The 17,601-nt window shown below is 43.9% G+C and overlaps 1 protein-coding gene across 1 annotated transcript in view; it reads right to left on the bottom strand.

Moving 5' to 3' along the window:
• Positions 1–17,601, bottom strand: part of Oxct1 (3-oxoacid CoA-transferase 1) — a 133,129-nt gene that overhangs the window by 100,960 nt on the left and 14,568 nt on the right. The window contains exons 4-6 of the mRNA XM_036207073.1: positions 9,879–10,014; positions 6,119–6,268; positions 1,867–1,973 (exon numbers count right to left, since the gene is read on the bottom strand). Coding sequence (XP_036062966.1) covers positions 1,867–1,973; positions 6,119–6,268; positions 9,879–10,014 — 393 coding nt within the window. The remainder of the gene's footprint in view (positions 1–1,866; positions 1,974–6,118; positions 6,269–9,878; positions 10,015–17,601) is intronic.

Below are 17,601 nucleotides of genomic sequence, written 5' to 3'. Positions count from 1 at the left end.
TTCACTGAGAAACTTCTACAAAGTAGGAAGAGAAAGATTTAGGGATGCAGCTCGGTGGTAAAGAACTTACTCAGTGTGCACCAGGCCCTGGGCTCCAACTCCAGCACCACAAAAGAAGAGAGAAAGAAGTAAAGCACAAAGTGCTTTATGGGAGAAGGTACAGTCTTTCCTACTAAATAAAGGGAATCCTCTGCTAGCTGACAGGTTACACAATACTCACAGGTGTGAGTCCTTCTAATGGTTATTTGGGAGAACAATTATGTGATGTGTCCCAGTGAGTGTGAATGAAATCTGTATTCTGAGAATCTAGGCCACTTGACCACTGGGCAGAGAGCCTTCCCTTCAGACTACCATTGAATGACCATCAGCACCTACATACGGTCAGAGCTTACAGGCCCAAGGAAAGTCTTCAGAAACCATAGCCAGGCATTGGAGCACAGGAAGAAATTCTACAAATATTTTAAGTAACTGATACTTGTTATATAAATTCATTCCTCTTTTTTATAAAGCATCGGAACTTTACAAACATCACATCAATGGTCAAAGAAAGCAGGTAGCATATTAGTCTGCCTAGAATTTTCAGAAGTAGTTAGTTATGTGTCAAAAGCCTACAATTCAAGAAATCTGAGCATTATTATCACATTGCCCTTCAAAAATAAATAAAAACAATGCAAGTGCTGCTGAGAACTGAGGCCAAACTACATTTGTTAAGAAAAATATTTTTTAAATCCTTCATTAAAAGCAGCAAATAAAAAAAAGATGAAGAAAATTATTTTTATATCCAATTAGGTATGTAGCTTACCTCTTATATATAGCCCAAATGGCCCAACTTTTAAAACACAGCTATCTAATGCTCAAATCCAAGACATTAAATACTTATAATTACTTAGAGCTTAGTATGCAGAGGTTACTCAAAAGACAGGAAAATCGTGTAGGCCTGTGGCTACTCATATAATGAAAACAGGAAGAGCTCAGCATTTGTGAAGATAATTAGCTCTTCAGATAGAACATTTAGAAGACTTTCCTGGGAGACATTAGCCGCACAAGAAAAGAACTCACCTAAACTATTATTAGCAATTTTCCCCAAAATATGAGAGCAATTTTGACATGTTAAGACACTGTATAAAATATAACAACATTAAGACAAAAAAAAAAAAAAAATACATGTTGGCTGCTGTCATGTTTACCAAGAAAATAACCACGCTTGGCAATGAAAATACAGATGGAAAAAAATAATTATATGTATCTGTAAACAAGAGTATATAAATCCACTTCTTTTTAAATGGGGTCTCATATAATCCAAGCCTCACACTCATTATGTGGTGAGGATGACTTTGAACTTCTGTTCCACCTACCTCTACCTCCCAAGTGCTGGGAATGCCATACCATAGAATCAAACCCAAGGCTTGAGGCATGCTAGGCAAGCACTCTACCAATTCAGCTACATCCCAGCCATGGACCCAATTATTTAGCAAGCCATTGGCCAATAGGAACAGACCTACACACATACAGCATATCGGCAGGACCACTGGGACTGCACACACTTCTGGACACAAGTCCATACACAGGTGTGCAAGACGCTAAGCCCTTTGAAAAGGGTCAGAATATCACAGCAACTCACTGTGGTATTCACTTCTGCTGTCCTGATTTAGAAAACACAGAGCTGGTGACATACACTGCATTCATTTTGTTTAAGTGCTAAGGATGGAACACAGGACCTTAAGCAAGCACATCGCCCGAGGTATAGCTTTCTTTTTACCCAAAGCAGGAGGTGAGGGTGGGAACTCAACATGTAAGACATAGGCTAGAATGCCTCAGTAGTATCTTTTGTTTTGTTTTGTTTTGTTTTGTTTACTCTCACAATACCTGAAAATCACGTTTCCTGCCCGGTCTGCTTTCCAGGCTTTCACCAAAGCAAAATCTCCCGTGATGGCTTCCTCCAAAATAAAGTGCTGACCGTTAAACTCCCTCACCTGCAGGAGACAAAGACTGGCTGTCAGATATTTGTGCAGGGCTCGTATGATTGTACTATGCACTGTGCTCCGAAGAGGCACACAATAGGAACATAAGTCTAGCAAGGGAGGCTTTCTTGGGGGAGAGGAACCTCAAGAGACTTCCTCAGTAGCATAGGGCTTTCTCAAAATAGTCCAGCGAGGCTTCAAGAAGAGAGTGTGCACAGGTCCCATGTCGAGTGCAAATTTAGCACATTCGAGAAACTAAAATCTCTACACATCTAAATGGTCAAGTGTGTCACTATCCACTTGGCTGTGTGCCTTGGTTACATTTGGGGCAAAGAATATAGCCTCTCTTTCCTTCTACCCCCAAAATAAAAATATGCACGTTACACAAAATGGCTTACCTATTGTTTCTCATTCATCTGTGATCTATAATTACTGTTGAGATAATCGATGATCATAGGAAAGAAGGAAATAAATTGAAAAAGAGCTGGCATTCTCCCATCTGTATGGGCACGATGCAGGCTTCCTTCTATTAACATCTTTATTTAACTTCTTTGATAGATTTTCTTCACATAAAATCTCGGTGGTTTTTGCATTTACTCATAGGGACATCTTCCTTTATTTTGCTACTATGAATGTTGGTTTTAATGTTTTGCACATCTTCAGCCATTACTGATATAACACAATGCTTTTGACTTGTTTTAAACGTTTACTGCATTTTGGGAGAGAACATAAAATAAAAACTCTCCTTTGCCATTATGTTCTTCCTATCTTTTCCCCCTTGGAGATTTGCCTCTGGGAATTAAACAGAGAATTGAAACAACCCCACTGAGGGCTGGATCCTCCTACACAACAGAACTCCAATGGCATTCCCACTGCGCCCTCTAGTGGAAAAAAAGGCTGGATGCATTTTCTAGAAGGTTCCAACAAAGTTGGGGTTCAGTCACTTTCTGCTCTGTTTTGTTTGGGGAGGAGATGCTGGGAACTGAACCTGAGGTCTCATGCACATTACCATGTGCTCAGTCACTGGGCAATGTTCCGATCTTAATTTTTTTAGTTCCCAAGACAGAGTTTCTCTGTGTAGCCCTGGCTGTCCTGGAACTCACTCTGTAGACCAGCCTGGCCTCAAACTCAGAGATCCAACTGCCTCTGCCTCCCGAGTGCTGGGATTAAAGGGATGTGCCACCACAACCATCTCCAACCTTACTTTTAAAGTTAAGAGTTTCCAACAGAGAAACCCTGTCTCAAAAAAAGAAAGAAGGAAGGAAGGAAGGAAGGAAGGAAGGAAGGAAACGAAACAAAGAAAATATGAGCTAGGAAAACCACTGATGAAGACTGGGACTAAGACGAAATCATATGAGATGAGCTGCACATCAACATCCAAAGTTCTTTTAAAGGTTTCTGTCTTTCCAAAGTCATCACTATGAACATCAATGATGAGGCAAGTAGTGGCACATGCCTGTAATCCCAGCACTTGACAGGCAGGGGCAAGAGGGCTGCTGGGAGATCAAGAGAAGCCTGGCCTAGAGAGCTTCAAAAACTCCAGAACAAAACGTTCACAAAAGAAACCAGACCAAAAAAATCCACCGGTGATGATGGCTGAGACATAAAAAACACAAGTATTTTCTAAATATGTTGCTTAGTGTGGCCTGTTCTAAACTTCAAAGAGGGAAACAACCAGCTTTGCCGGGCTTACTACTGTGCTCACTTCACATGGGGCATTTGGCTTCCACTTCGTCTTTAGGTTCTTCTTGAATCCACTCCAATCAGACTTTGCCAGTGACCTCCCTTTCTGCACACTACTGTCCAGTTCTAGTCCTTACCTTTCCTTTGGCCTGGCTGCCCCCTCTTTTACCTTTCGGATCACCAGGCTCCCCTGGGTTTCCTCTGGACCTCCCTATTCTCCACTGCAGCTCTTCTTCCTCTTCTGCCTGGCCATTAACTGTTACAGAGGGGCTCGCCATCTGCACAGTGGCCCAGAACACTGTCTAGTCCTAAGGGTTTGAATGGCCGCATACCATGCCTTCTGTTCTGTAAATTCTCTGACCAGAGTCACCAAGCACTTCCTCTTGAGACTCCTGAACTTCTTAAGGACACCTCTTCCCCAACAGACAGAGCTCTTTGATTGCTGCATGTCGCAAGTCTTGCCCATCTCAATAAGCAGCAGTCTTGATCCCTGTCCTGTCTATGTCACATGCGGTGGCGGCTCCATCGCCAGCTTCTGACCTGATGCTAATCACTTGGCACACACTCCACTTTACCACTTATCTAGCCAGTGTCTGCTTCCACCAGGATCAAAGCATGGCCTCCTACCCTCTTGTAGTAGGACAGGCCCAGAGGGTCGAGGAAAGTGGCTCAGACCAGTTGCTGAGGCATGCACACAATGTACTTCTTTGTAAGTCAACCTGGAGTCTGCCTGATGGCCTAGCCACAGGCGCTGTCAGAGTTCCTGATCGCTTTCAGAGTTCCTGATCATGCCCAGGCAATGAGGGACAACCATGCAATGCCACCAGATCGGGACACAGCTTGGGTGCTGGGAGGAGGGTATATATAAAGCCTTTCCTGTTATTAAATACTAAATAAAGGAGTTTGTTGTTTGCCTTCAACTGACTCCAGGTGTCAGTGTGGCTGTCGCTGTGCCTTCTCACCCTCTCCCCCGAGGAAGCAGTTAGGATCCAGCAACATCCTCTCTAACGTGGGCCCCAATAAAACAACAAAACCATAAAACTTACCACCCAACAGTTAGAGTGATCTTTATAAGACGTGACTTAGAACACATCACACTTATACTCCTGCTCAAATTCTCCATTCACTGCTTACCACACTGAGTGAACTCTAAGCTATGTGAGCAAACAGTGGCGGACGAGAAACAGATGACAGAGACTGAGGGAGGCAGGGACGGAGGGAGAAAGACAGACAGACAGATACAGAGAAGGAGAGAGATCAGAGAGAGACTGAATTTTATGTACAGGTACGAGATTCACGCACCAGGATCCAGGCATAAATGAAAAGTCAGAAAAGAGTCTAGCCTTCCATATTCTCTTGGGGCATGTTAAAGTTACATTTTATGTGTAACTTTCAAAATGTGAACCCAATTTTTCGGGGTACTTTTATCATATGCTCCTAAGACTCATTTTCGTTAGGTTCCTGGTTATCAAGAAACTTTTTAACCTACTTAGGCAATGGAAAAGCAAGACCAAATATAAAAAAATACTAGAATAAAAGTGACCTGAGGCAATACAAGTCACTCCCAGCAAAGGGGCAAGGCTCCAGATGGTCAGACATGGGCATGATCACTGATCCCTTGTCTCCCCAGAACAGCAACAGAACCAGCAGTACTCCATTCCCAATACTGGTGGGGCATCCCTTCCTCCACTAGTTCAGGTGCAGCCCAGCATTGCTACAACCACCACTAGCAACTATGTATCTTCCTTGAGCCAGAAGGACAATGAGAATGGGAAGACATTTTTAAGGTCAGAAGATGTATTGGCCTGTCTGTCTTTTCAAATTACTTCAAATCTAACTATGTCAAACACTCTATCTAGAGGTCTACTCTTGTCTGATATGAGTGAAGTTGCTCGCTCTAAAGTACCCCCTCCTCCTCCGCAGTTTAAATAAGCACAGGCCAGTCAGTGAAAAGCTTAACCTATGTCTCAGATACAAAATAAGAAAGCGATTGCTTGAACTCTCTCTTCCACTACAGAATTATAACTATGCCCCATTCTCTAAGATTTCAGATAAACTCAAGATTTCCTTTGTCACTGTATTTTCCTTCCATCATGTTAGGAAGAACCTGAGCACAAGAGGGTAATACAAAACACCGTAAACAACTTCCGTGGGGCTTTTGTTTTGTTTTGTTTTGAATGGAAGCATAACCATCAATGGTAGATGTTCTCACTTTTGTTAGAACCCTTTCAGAAAGTCAGTTAACTAACCCTTGTTATCGTATAATGTATAATAATTATGGCTTATTTTATTCCAATTTATTCTAATTTCCCTCTGTGATTTTTAAGTATGAACAGATCCCCAGGTTTAGCTACAAGTCTTGCCTTTTTTAAAATGAATGACCGTGTATCTCGCTGGGGTAACTATCAGATAAGTCCATACAGAATCATGAGGAAAGTGGTCTCCCGGCGGCACGTGGGTGAGGAGTTTCTTACCTCTCGCGGCTTGCTTGCAATGGCAACACTGCCGTCCTTGTTGTATTTTATGGGTGAGCCTCCTTCTTGTACCAGGGTCCCATACCCCGTGCTGGTGTAGAAGGCAGGGACTCCAGCCCCGCCTGCACGGATCCTCTCTGCAAGTGTGCCCTACGAAGAAGCAACCAGCATCCATGAGAATCCACAAAGTGCACTTGGGATGGGGAATACAGACACCGTTAGATATGGTTCCCATTTTCTAGAGGCTCACCGTCCTGCAAAGCGCGTGGCGATGTATGCGCTCGTAAATGCCCAAGCTGAGGCATCAAATGAAAGACGATAACCATTCCCCATTCCATTCTCAGTCCACACTCAAATATAACTGTCCATTTGTCTAGCCACTCTTTCAGTTTCTAGACTCCACCCCCACTGGTCTCTTGACATCATATTCTACAAATGTCTACTTTAATATTTTGAAATCAAATTTACAATTTAATTACGTAAATGTAGCTGGTCGTATATTTTTAAATGTTAAATTGTGTTTCGCCGTGTATCATGTGTAATGGTCAACTAAATACTTTTCTCATTAACAGCAACGGGTATGCCAGACAGGGTGAAAAATGTTTGTAATTTTAACACCTGGGAGGCTTGAGGCAAGAAGACTGCTATGAATTTGAGGTCCGCATGAGCTACATAACAGGCACTAGGCCAAACAGGGCTATGTAACGGGACCCCGTCTCAAAAAAACCTCAAATTTACTTTAGAATTTATTTTAAATCACTTTCATACATGTTTTATTTAAGCAAGGAAAATTCAAGTGAAACCTGGCATATGGGGAAACTGGCCTTTTAAAAGCTGGGAATGAAACAGCAGGGTGGCTTGCCAGGTAAACAAGTTTGCTACATGTGGTAGTTTAAATGAGAATGCCCCCCCCCCCATAGATTCATATACTTGAATTCGTTGGTGGAACTATTTGGGAAGGACTAGGAGGTGTGGCCTTGTTGGAGGAGGTGTGTTATTGGGGTCAGGCACTGAGGTTTCAAAGGGCCAGCCATTCCCAGTAAGCTCTCTCTGCCTCCTACTTGAGGATAAGGATGTAAGCTCTCAGGTACTGCTCTGGCTCCGTGCCTTCCTGTCTGCCTGCTGTCATGCTCCCAGCCACGACGGACTCTGACCCTCTGCAACCATGCAACCCAAATTAAATTTCTGCAAGTTGCCTTGGTCCCAGCATTTTGTCACAGCATTAGAAAAGTAACTAAGACACCACAGGAGGCTAACAACCTGAGTTCAATCCCTGGAACCCACGATAGAAGGCGGGAAACAACTCTTGAAAGTGTCCTCTGACCTCCACTGGTGCACCATGGCATGCATGTGCCTACACACATACAAACACACACACACACACACACACACACACACACACACACACATACACACACACATACACACACACACATTCACACACACATACACACACACACACACACACACACACACACATACAATGATGATGAGGATACTGATGATGCTAATGATGCTAATGATAATAATAATGACAAATATAACTATATATTTAAAAACCTGTAAAAATCTAGGGGTACTTCAAGTTTGGTATAGGTGAAGGCTCTCTGTGTCTCCTTCAGATGGGCTCCCTTCCCTCTCCCAGAGACAGACGATTTCAAACTTCAGTTCGCTAGGTCTCTCCCATCCCCAGCTGACTTTCTACCTAGGTTTCCCCTCAGACACTAATTCTGGCTTTAAATGTGTCCTGACTCCCTCTCTCCCACACTGAAACCATTTCTGGGGTGCTACTACACCATGCTTACTAGACAGTCAATTAGCTAATCAGAAGCCAGAATCAACATAGTTATCAATGACACGGTTTACACTACCCCAGCCTGAGAACTCTGTACTTATGGAGGCCTTTAAATGCAGAACAAAGAGACTAACAGTCAGGATCTCAGACACTGGGCCACCTGAGTATCTGGGATATTCTGAAGAAAAGGTGGCATGAGCTACATGAGCCGAATTCCTCAGCTAACTGCTCTCTGACCCACCTAATAGACAAAATACTTTGCACTGTATTTTAAGTCAATAACATTTAAAAAATGGAATCATTACAACAGTCACAACAACACCCCCTCATTTTAAAATATTTTTTGTTCACCCTTCCCAAACACTCTTCTCCATTTCTCTGCCCACTGTCCAAAAGCCTGAAAGGAGAATATTTATGAAGAGCAGAGCCCTTCAGGTATCACCTGCCCTACCCAAAAGGAGTGTCAGTCTCTGCCACTTATCATTGGTCCTCCCATCCCAGCTCTGAAGCTGCACAGGAAGATGCGAGAAGAATGGGGTGCCATGTGGTTGAGGAAAGAAACACTAACTTCTTTAATTTAAAGGGAAAAAAATCAGCAACTGTTAAGGAAGTTCCTCTCCCATGTATATGTCCTCTGGCAAAACAGAGACAATGCATAAGAGTAAAGATTCATCTTCAATAACTGTACAATGGGGCTAACTAACAATGTGAAAGCTGTACGGGATGGTCCGGACTGTGTGTCCCTTAAATACTGAAGTTGACACACTAACCTCCAATGTGACAGGGGTACAAGGGAATATTTAAGATGGAAACAGCCCGTAAATATAGGTCCTGCTCTAGTAGGATCAGTGAAAAGACACCAGAGAGCTCACTTTGCTCATCTCCATGCCCCAAGAGGACAGAGCAGGACATCAGCCTCAAAAGCCAGGAAAAGACTCACTAGGAACTAGACTGGCTGGCTCCTAATCTTGGACTTTCCAACTATTTTTCACTGTGAGAAACAAATTTCTGTTGTTTGAGCTACCCAGTCTACAGAGGGATTTTAGTTCGTTGTTTGTTTTATGGAGACTAGAAATGTATATATTTGGTCATTCACAAAACCTTAAATGAAAGTTGAGTCATACTGAACACAGCGCAGTGCTTTAACAAGTAGAGGTGACAATGGTCTGGGTGGCCAGGTATGACTAAGATACTGTAAAGCCTCAGTTAGAAAGGACAGTCCCTTGGGCACGCCTTCTCTAGACTAGCGCAGACCTGATCATTCTTTTTTTAAAATAAAATAAAATCTGGCTACATTCCACCCTTATCAACTTGGCAAAATTCTAAAGTAGCATTCCCCTGAGGCAGAATGGTGCGCTCAGTTCCAGAGCAAAGGCGGGGTGTGTCAAAGCAGAACCAACCCTGCCACACTGGGCATGCAGAGCCTTGCTTTCCCTGAAGGGCTTCAAAGGCTGCCTTCGATGGATTAGGAGAGGCGGAAGACAAGCATAAACTTGCTGTGGGAACTGCACAAATGGCTGGCCCTGCTACACTCCAGTCCCCTAAAACCCTGGGCTCTGAGCCCAGCCTTCCTCTGTGAAGCACGTTCACCCTCCAACAGGCTTCACTCTCCAGACATGAGGCAGCAAGACTTGACCATTCAGAAATTCCCAGGCCTGAGATCCATACAAGCTGACTTTTAGGACCATCTCAGACACTTCAGCAAGTCCTTTTGTTGCTTCTGGCACTATGTACATTGTAGTGTCGTATTAAAAACTATCCAGTAGCGCAGGTATTTTCGACTTAGATCTTCCACAGTCAAAAACATTAATCCTCTAGAATCAACAGGAGCAACCCGAACACGAAATCCCTTGGTTTGATGAAATAGCATCTCTCTGTCTGAACGACAACAGAATTTTAGGAAGGAGAGAAAGGGAACTTTCCTACACACTGGTCCTGTCAGACAAAACAGAGGAATCTCCTCACCTGGGGTGTCAGCTCCACTTCTAATTCACCAGATAAGTACAATCGCTCAAATTCTGCATTTTCTCCCACGTAGGAAGAAATCATGCGTTTTATTTGCTTGGATCGAAGTAAAAGGCCCAGGCCAAAGTTGTCAACCCTAGAGGGAAAGGAAGGGGAGTTGGTAATCATGAGACCATCTACAGAACACTGTTAGCACACATTTTTTTTTTAAAAAAGAGGTGAAACTTGAATAATTTAGAGGGAAAGAAATCTCTTCTTCTAAAGAATTTCTATCCACATTTCCCTTCTATCCGGCATCACTCCAAGAACTGACAAGGTGGCCTGTCTTTTATTTTACAGGTAGGGAAGGTAAAGCTTAAAAGGTTGACAGGAATCCCAGCACCTGGGAGGCAGAGGCAGGTGGAGCTCTGGGCTTGAGACCAGCCCGGTCTACAGAGTGCATTCCAGGGTAGCCAGGGATACACAGTGAGATCTATCTCAAATCCCCCAAGATCTCAGAGAGTAAGGGACACAGCTAGTAAAGTTCCAGTCCACACTCATCCTGTCGTTCTAGTCCACGCATTTTTTGTTCGTTTTACGACTGCAAAGTGATCTTGGGATAGATTCTAAGCACAGGGGGCCTGGTTCCTGCACTGTGGTTTGGAGCACCCCCAAACACTCCAATGCAGAGGCTCTCTGTGTTCAAATAGAAAAGAACATTCCTGTATTGAGACAAAGGTAAGCACACTCATTGAAATATGAACCCAAATTATACCTAACATTGTTCCTGTGTCATAGACATTTCACTTATTTAGATAGTTGAGTATTCTTAAATAAAATGACTGCAGGTAGCAAAATGAATCTATATTTGTTACAATACATATATTTTGGTTTAATAATTCCTCTATTTTAAAATGAGGACTCAGTTTATTCTTGGATATGATGCAAGAACTATCAACTTTTTCTAGATAAAAATCTCCAGGTGTATACACTTCTTCTTTATTTCTATCATATTTTCAAAGAAAAATGCACCTCTATTTTTAAGCACTATTCATAGATTAACTACTGAATGGAAACTTATCCCTTGTCCATCGGCTTATCCCTCCCTGCTCAAAGGTTTTGGAAGTTCTTTACCCAACTAGAGGAAAAAAACAAACTTTCTTTGTAGGTTCGTTTGTCTGTCTGGGGCAGTCTCATTTTGTAATCTAAGTTGGTTTGCAATTCAAGATGCCCCTGCCTCAGCTTTCCAAGTGATGGGATACATACAGGCTTGGCTTTATAAAACTACTTTCTTGTTGTTTTGTTGTTGCTTCTAGATAAAATAAACTTGGGGTGGTTGGGTATTGATCCAGGGCCCTCCTAAAGCTATCCTGTGTCTCTGTCTTTCTCATCATCATTGTCTCCTTCTATATTTCTATCTTAATATACTTCTTTATTCCTCTCTCCTCCCTCCAAGACCCCTTCTACAGGTCAGAGCTGGCCTCTATCAGAAGCATTGTGAAGGTAACTTTCTGGAGATCTGGTCCTGTCCCATGTCTTTTCAAGGGTGTTGGCTACATGGCTGTGCAGCTTGTAAAATCCTATCTGTACATCTGTGTATCAGTTTTCTACATCTTGCTAATATTATGTATCAATAGGTTTTTAAAAGATAAAACTGCAGTAAGAACCCTGAAATCCTCTTAAATAGAGGAGACTGTATTTCCTCCCTACTGATCACTCTCGTGTTCTGAGGGCCCCTCCCATACACAGCTTGTGCATGGCTCATTCATCCAGCAATCCCATACTGAATGCTTACTCTACCCTAGAGATGGGATGTCAGCTTCCGGGGTTACAGCCGTGAGAAGGTGGTGTGTGTGTAATATGTGATGAGAACACAGAAGATCAAGGACCTGACTGTTGACAGAGAAAGACGGAAGAGGGAGTCCAGGTGAGGGGAAAAGGTCGCACAGAAGGTGAAAAATAGATGGAAGCAAAAGAAAACAGCATCTGAGAACACAGTAGGAGATGGAGATCCTGAGGCTAGAAGCATCATCCTCAGTGCCCAGTGTGAACGGGATGTGCAGGGGAGGCTGAAGTGGGAGGTGGGCCTTGAAGGACTTCATCCTGAAGGACAGGTGAAAGGTGAAGTCAGGAAGGGACATCAATGAAAAGACTTGGCATAGTCCAAACCATGGTGAGCATCTGAACCAACGTGGAGGCCACAGGAATGGAGAAGAGGGGGTACATCAAGAGGCACTTGGGAGATGGTTCATCCGTAAGACATGTTGCCTTGGTGTAGACCTGGACCCACTGTAGAATTCTAGCTTTGACAATGGAACCTAATGGAAGAGTGAGCTGGGAGAAATGAATCTAATAGTCAGTAGAGACATCCCACGTGTTTTGACAAGTAAAGGTGTTAGGTATGGCAGCCTGTGTGACAAACCACTAACATTTCTTGCAACAACCACCTGCCTCCACTCTCTGTTACCAAGCTAACGGGTGCCCATTCCGGCTCACATGGTTTCATCCTAATTTAAAGCCTCTAACCTCCCCTTCCCACCACATCCTGCACACCATATCCCTCAAGGTATATAAATAACAAGGAATTGTTCATCATTCAGTAATCTTTGCTTCCTACCCACCAGAGACATAAAAATACCTATCTGTATCATTTATATTTAGTATCTGTGGTGGTTTGAAGGAAAATTGTGCCCCCAAAAGGAGTGGCACTATTAGGAGGTGTGTTTTTTGTTAAAGTAGGTGTGTGGAGGAAGTGTGTCACTGTGGGGGCAGGCTTTGAGATCTCTTTTGCTCAAGCTTCCCTCAGTGTGACACTCAACTTCCTGTTTGTTGCCTGTAAGATGTCACACTATCAGCTCTGGCACACAATCTGCCTGCACACCTCCATGTCCCACCATGATGATAATGAACTGAACCTCTGAAACTGGAAGCTGCCACCTCAATTAAATGTTTTCCTTTGTAAGAGTTGCCATGGTTGACTCCACTATAGACTACTGGCAATGGTCAAGAGAGTGCCTGAGCTGACCTACTCTGGTGATCGGATGGCCGAACACCCTAATTGTCATGATAGAACCCTCATCCAGTGAGTGATGGAAGTAGATGCAGAGATCCAAGGCCAAGCCCCATGTGGAGCTCCAGGAGTCTAATCAACGAGAGAGAGGAAGGATTATATGAGCAAGAGTTATTGAGACCATGATTGGAAAAAGTACAGACAACTAGCCAAACTACTGGAAACACGTGAACTGTGAACCAATAGCTGAGGAGCCCCCATGGAACTGGACCAGGCCCTCTGGATAAGTGGAACTGGACCAGGCCCTCTGGATAAGTGAGACAGTTGTTTAGCTTGAACTGATTAGGGGGCCCCCAAGCAGTGATACCGGGACCTGTCCTTGGTACATGAGCCAGCTTTTTGGAACCTAGGGCCTAGCTGAGACACTTTGCTCAGCCTTGATGCAGGGAGGAGGGGATTGGTCCTGCCTCAACTGAATGTATCAGGCTCTGCTGACTCCCCAGGGGAGACCTTGCCTTGGAGGAGGTGGGAATGAGGGGTGGGCTTGGGGTGAAGGCTGGGGGGTGGGATGAGGGAGGACAGGGGAATCTGTGGTTGATATGTAAAACAAACAGAAAATCTCTTAAAAAGAAAGAAAATTAAAACCAAACAAAAAAGCATAAACAAGGCCAAGGCCTGACAGATTTGACCAATAAAGAAACATGAATCCTTTTGAAAATCAGAAGATTGAGCAAATGGATATTAAAAGGAAGAAGAGCCCCCCCCCCCAAAAAAAAAAAGAGTTGGAGTTGCCATGGTCATGTGGTCATGGTGTCTCTTCAGAGCAATAGAAACCCTAACTAACACAGTATCTTTTTTTTTTCCCCAAAAGAAAATTAAAGGCTAAGTAACATGTACTTTTTCTGCCTGGTGCAGTTTCCAACTAATGGGCTCCAGTGAAGTTTGTGAGTGAGATCACACACAAGATCGATTTCTCCTAGCTCAGGACAAAGATGGAAGTCAGCGGGTCTGTGGCTTCTCATCTGTCCAGTCTTCAGCTAAGTATGGAACACAGTAAGTGTACCACTGCCCAGATGGTATCCTTCTTTGAAAACTAAAGGTATAGGGGAAACAGCCTCACAGGTTAATAACAGAGTTGTCCACTAGAGGTCTCCAGATTACCAAGGATGCTGCCTTTCTAGTGAGAAACGCTTTCTAGTCTTTTTCTCCCTCCTGGTTTCCTCCTCCTCCTCCTCCTCCTCCTCCTCCTCCTCCTCCTCCTCCTCCTCCTCCTCCTCTTCCTCCTCCTCCTCCTCCTCCTCCTCCTCCTCCTCCTCCTCCTCCTCCTCCTCCTCCTCCTCCTCCTCTTTCATTTTTCCCCACACTCTTCCTCATTGGTTTGTTGCTAACCTGCCCCTAAGGCCCAGGACCCACTACAGGATAGCAATTCTCCTCCAAACTCAGCATCTCTTTTAGCCTGCCCCAGCATGCCTGAGAGCAGCTCCCTCCTGAGAGATGCACAGGACAGAAACTAGGAACATGACCTTTCACTCTCTCCCCACCTAGCCTACCAAGACATGCTGACTCCACAACCTGTTTAAGAATCAAATCATTCCCCACTCCCTCCTCTGCCCTGAACCATTGTTACCTGGGCACCAGAGGACCCTCATCTGCTTCTGCTTCTGTCCCTACGTTGCACCTTAAACGCGGCAGCCAAATAACACCTTGTAAAACACGGAAGTGGAACAGCGCCCTGCTCTGCCGGAAGCCCTGCAGAGGTATTATTTATTGAAAATAAAGCAAAGAGCTCTAGAGCAGCCTGCAAGGCCCACTACTTGCATGCCTTTTATGTCTCTGGGCTCCTTCCTTCTAGGCTCTTTGCTCCCTTCTCTAGCTCTCCAGTGCCCTCTTGGCTACCCTAAGGGCCTTTGCACTGGCTTTCAGCTGTCTTTGAGGCTCTTCTCTGCATGAATCCGCCCAGCCCACTTCCTTCATGTGGACTCAGATGTTACCTCTGTACCGCCCTGACCACCCCATTGATTACTGACAGCCGCCTCTCTACTGGGGGCAGAGGGGGAGGGGTCCAAATCCTCTTGCTTGCTCTTTTTCTTTTTCCCATGTTACAAAACTTCCTAATGTGTCAGAAAATATACCCATGTTTTGCTGTGGAACAATCTTTTTCTATACCATGAATATGTATTACTCTCATTGGCTAATAAAAAGCTGATTGGCTGATGGCTGGGCAGAAAGAGATTCAGTGCCATAGTCAGAATAGGAGAATGTTGGGGAGAGGAGGGGTAGAGTAAGGTTTCCCACAAATGCAGAGAAACAAGATGAGAATGTCGTACTGAGAAAAGGTTCCAAGCCATGTGACTAAACATAGATAAGAATTATGGGTTAATTTAACTGTAAAAGTTAGCTAGCAAAAAGCCTGAGCTAGTGACCAAGCATTTATAAGTAATATTAAGCCTCTGAGTCAGTTATTTGGGTCCAGGCAAAAAAAAGTCCAATTACACATTTTTATGTTTGCCTATTATCTGACTTTCCCAAATAGAACAGAAGGTCGGTGACAAGGGCTTAACCTGCTGTTGTTGTTGTTGGTGGTGGTGGTGGTGGTGGTGGTGGTGGTAGTGGTGGTGGTTGTTTGGGGATGGGGGTTCTTTGTTGTTGTTTTTTTCTTTCACTTCTGCATCCCAAGCACCTGTCAGCTATATAGCACATAAAGGGGACTGCAGAAAAACTTGGTGAGCACTTGCTAAAAGAACTTCCTGCTGAATTCCATTTGCCCCTCCCAGCCAGAACTTCTCCAACAGGAATGAACTCTTCTAGGTTCATTTCTATTCCTGTAATTAAACAGCCCTACAAAAAGCAACTGGGGGGGGGGGGGAGAAAGCATTCATTTAGTTTATAACTCCAGGTTATGGTCCATTACTGCAGGAAAGACAAGACAGGAAACTGAAGCATCATATCCACAAATCCACAGCTAAGAAAAGATGGGAATAAACACACAGAACCTTGCTCCCCCTCAGCTAGCTTTCTTCTAATACACTTCAGGACCCCTTGCCTAGGAAATGGTACCACCACCATGGGCTGTGTCTTCATCTGATCAAAACAATACCTCAAAGATATATGCCCATAAGCCAAACTGATCTAGATAATCCCTCATTAACATTCTCTCCCCAGGCTGAGCAGTGGTGGCGCACACCTTTAATCCCAGCATTGGGGAGGCAAAGGCAAGCAGATCTGAGTTTGAGGCCAGCCTGAGTTCCAGGGCAGCCAGGACTATATAGAGAAACCCTGTCTCTAGGAAAAAATAAAAAATAAGAGATTCTCTCCCCAGGTAATTCTAGGTGGTGTCAGGTTGACAGTGACAGTGAAAGCTGACCAGCACAATCATTCATTAGTTCCTCCTTGTCCCTCTGGACCACTGCTAGATTCCAGTCTGTTTGGTATCCAGCCTACGCCTTGAACCAAAGAGCTCTCCTGCCACTGCCTTCTGCTTGGGCTGAGCCATGGGGGAGGTATGGTCAGGGAGCATATCCAAAGAACAGTGATGTCAGGATCTGCAGTCCTCAGGCTCTCTCCCCTTCTATATACAACACTTCTAAATACTGTTTTGTTCTCTTAAGGCTTCCCATGTGAGGGCCCGTGACAATAGCACCCCTCTGTTTTTCATCTCCAGGGTTATTTAACAGTCATGTTGCTTTCTTTCGACTATAATCAGTCCTTTTAAAGGAGTCCCTTAGATAAAGTCCTCAATCACCAGTGATAATATCCACAGCTAAGACTAAGAGAACCATAATCATAAAATAAGCCATGAAGGTGGATACAGCCCATTTGTTTTGTGTAGTTTTGAATGTCTGAAGCTACCTCCAAGCCTTCCGAGTCCTTCTCTGTTTATTTTTGCCACACATTACACGTTTTAAAGTGGCCCTATTTAAAGATGACCTTCTGTAATTTGTTGATCTTGGCTCTGCGGCTGACTCTGTATTGGGGCTTTGTTTTAGACTAGTCATCTCCTGGCAGAGCAACCAGGCAATATCTAAGGTTCTCAACAACTGGGCCAGCCAAAGAGCTAGTTCTTAGGCCTTGAAAAATCTACTAGATAGACAGTTTACCGTAAGAGTGTGTCTTTCTATAATGTCTCTAATTCACAAACTCATTGAATATGTTTGCTGATATAATAGTATCATCACTGATGATAAAAGATGAGGTCACAACATCCCTAACATCAAAGAGCTCACAAAACAAAGACTGAAGATGTGTACCCATTGGCAAATGGGGAACATGCCATTTCTAATTGAGAAGTGAGTATGAAGGACCCTCCGTGCTCCTAGACATTGAAGGTGACGATGGCGGACTTTCCACCAGATGGCACTGCTTACTGTCAGAAGCCAACATTTCTCTAGAATACCCGAAGAAAGAAAAGTCTGGGTTTCATAGGCTGTCAGACATTTTAGTGGTTAAAGAACTCTAAAGCCAAAAATCTATAGAGATGTGTTAATGTAAACAAAAATGGATATTACACAAAGGGCATCCATCTTCTGAAAATACTTCATTTCTGAATCTGAAATTTAAATTCTTGAAGGTAGGAGTGGTGGCGCATGCCTTGGATCCCAGCACTCGGGAGGCAGAGGCAAGTGGATCTCTGTGAGTTCAAGGCCAGCCTGGTCGACAGAGTGCATTCTAAGACAGTCAGGACTACATGGAGAAACCCTGTCTCAAACAGAAGAGAAAAAAAACTTGCAAATTTTT

The sequence above is a fragment of the Onychomys torridus genome, chromosome 15 (assembly GCF_903995425.1).
Source record: "Onychomys torridus chromosome 15, mOncTor1.1, whole genome shotgun sequence".
NCBI lineage: Eukaryota > Metazoa > Chordata > Mammalia > Rodentia > Cricetidae > Onychomys > Onychomys torridus.
Note: the sequence above shows the minus strand (reverse complement) of the source record. Positions and strands in the feature narration are given on the sequence as shown.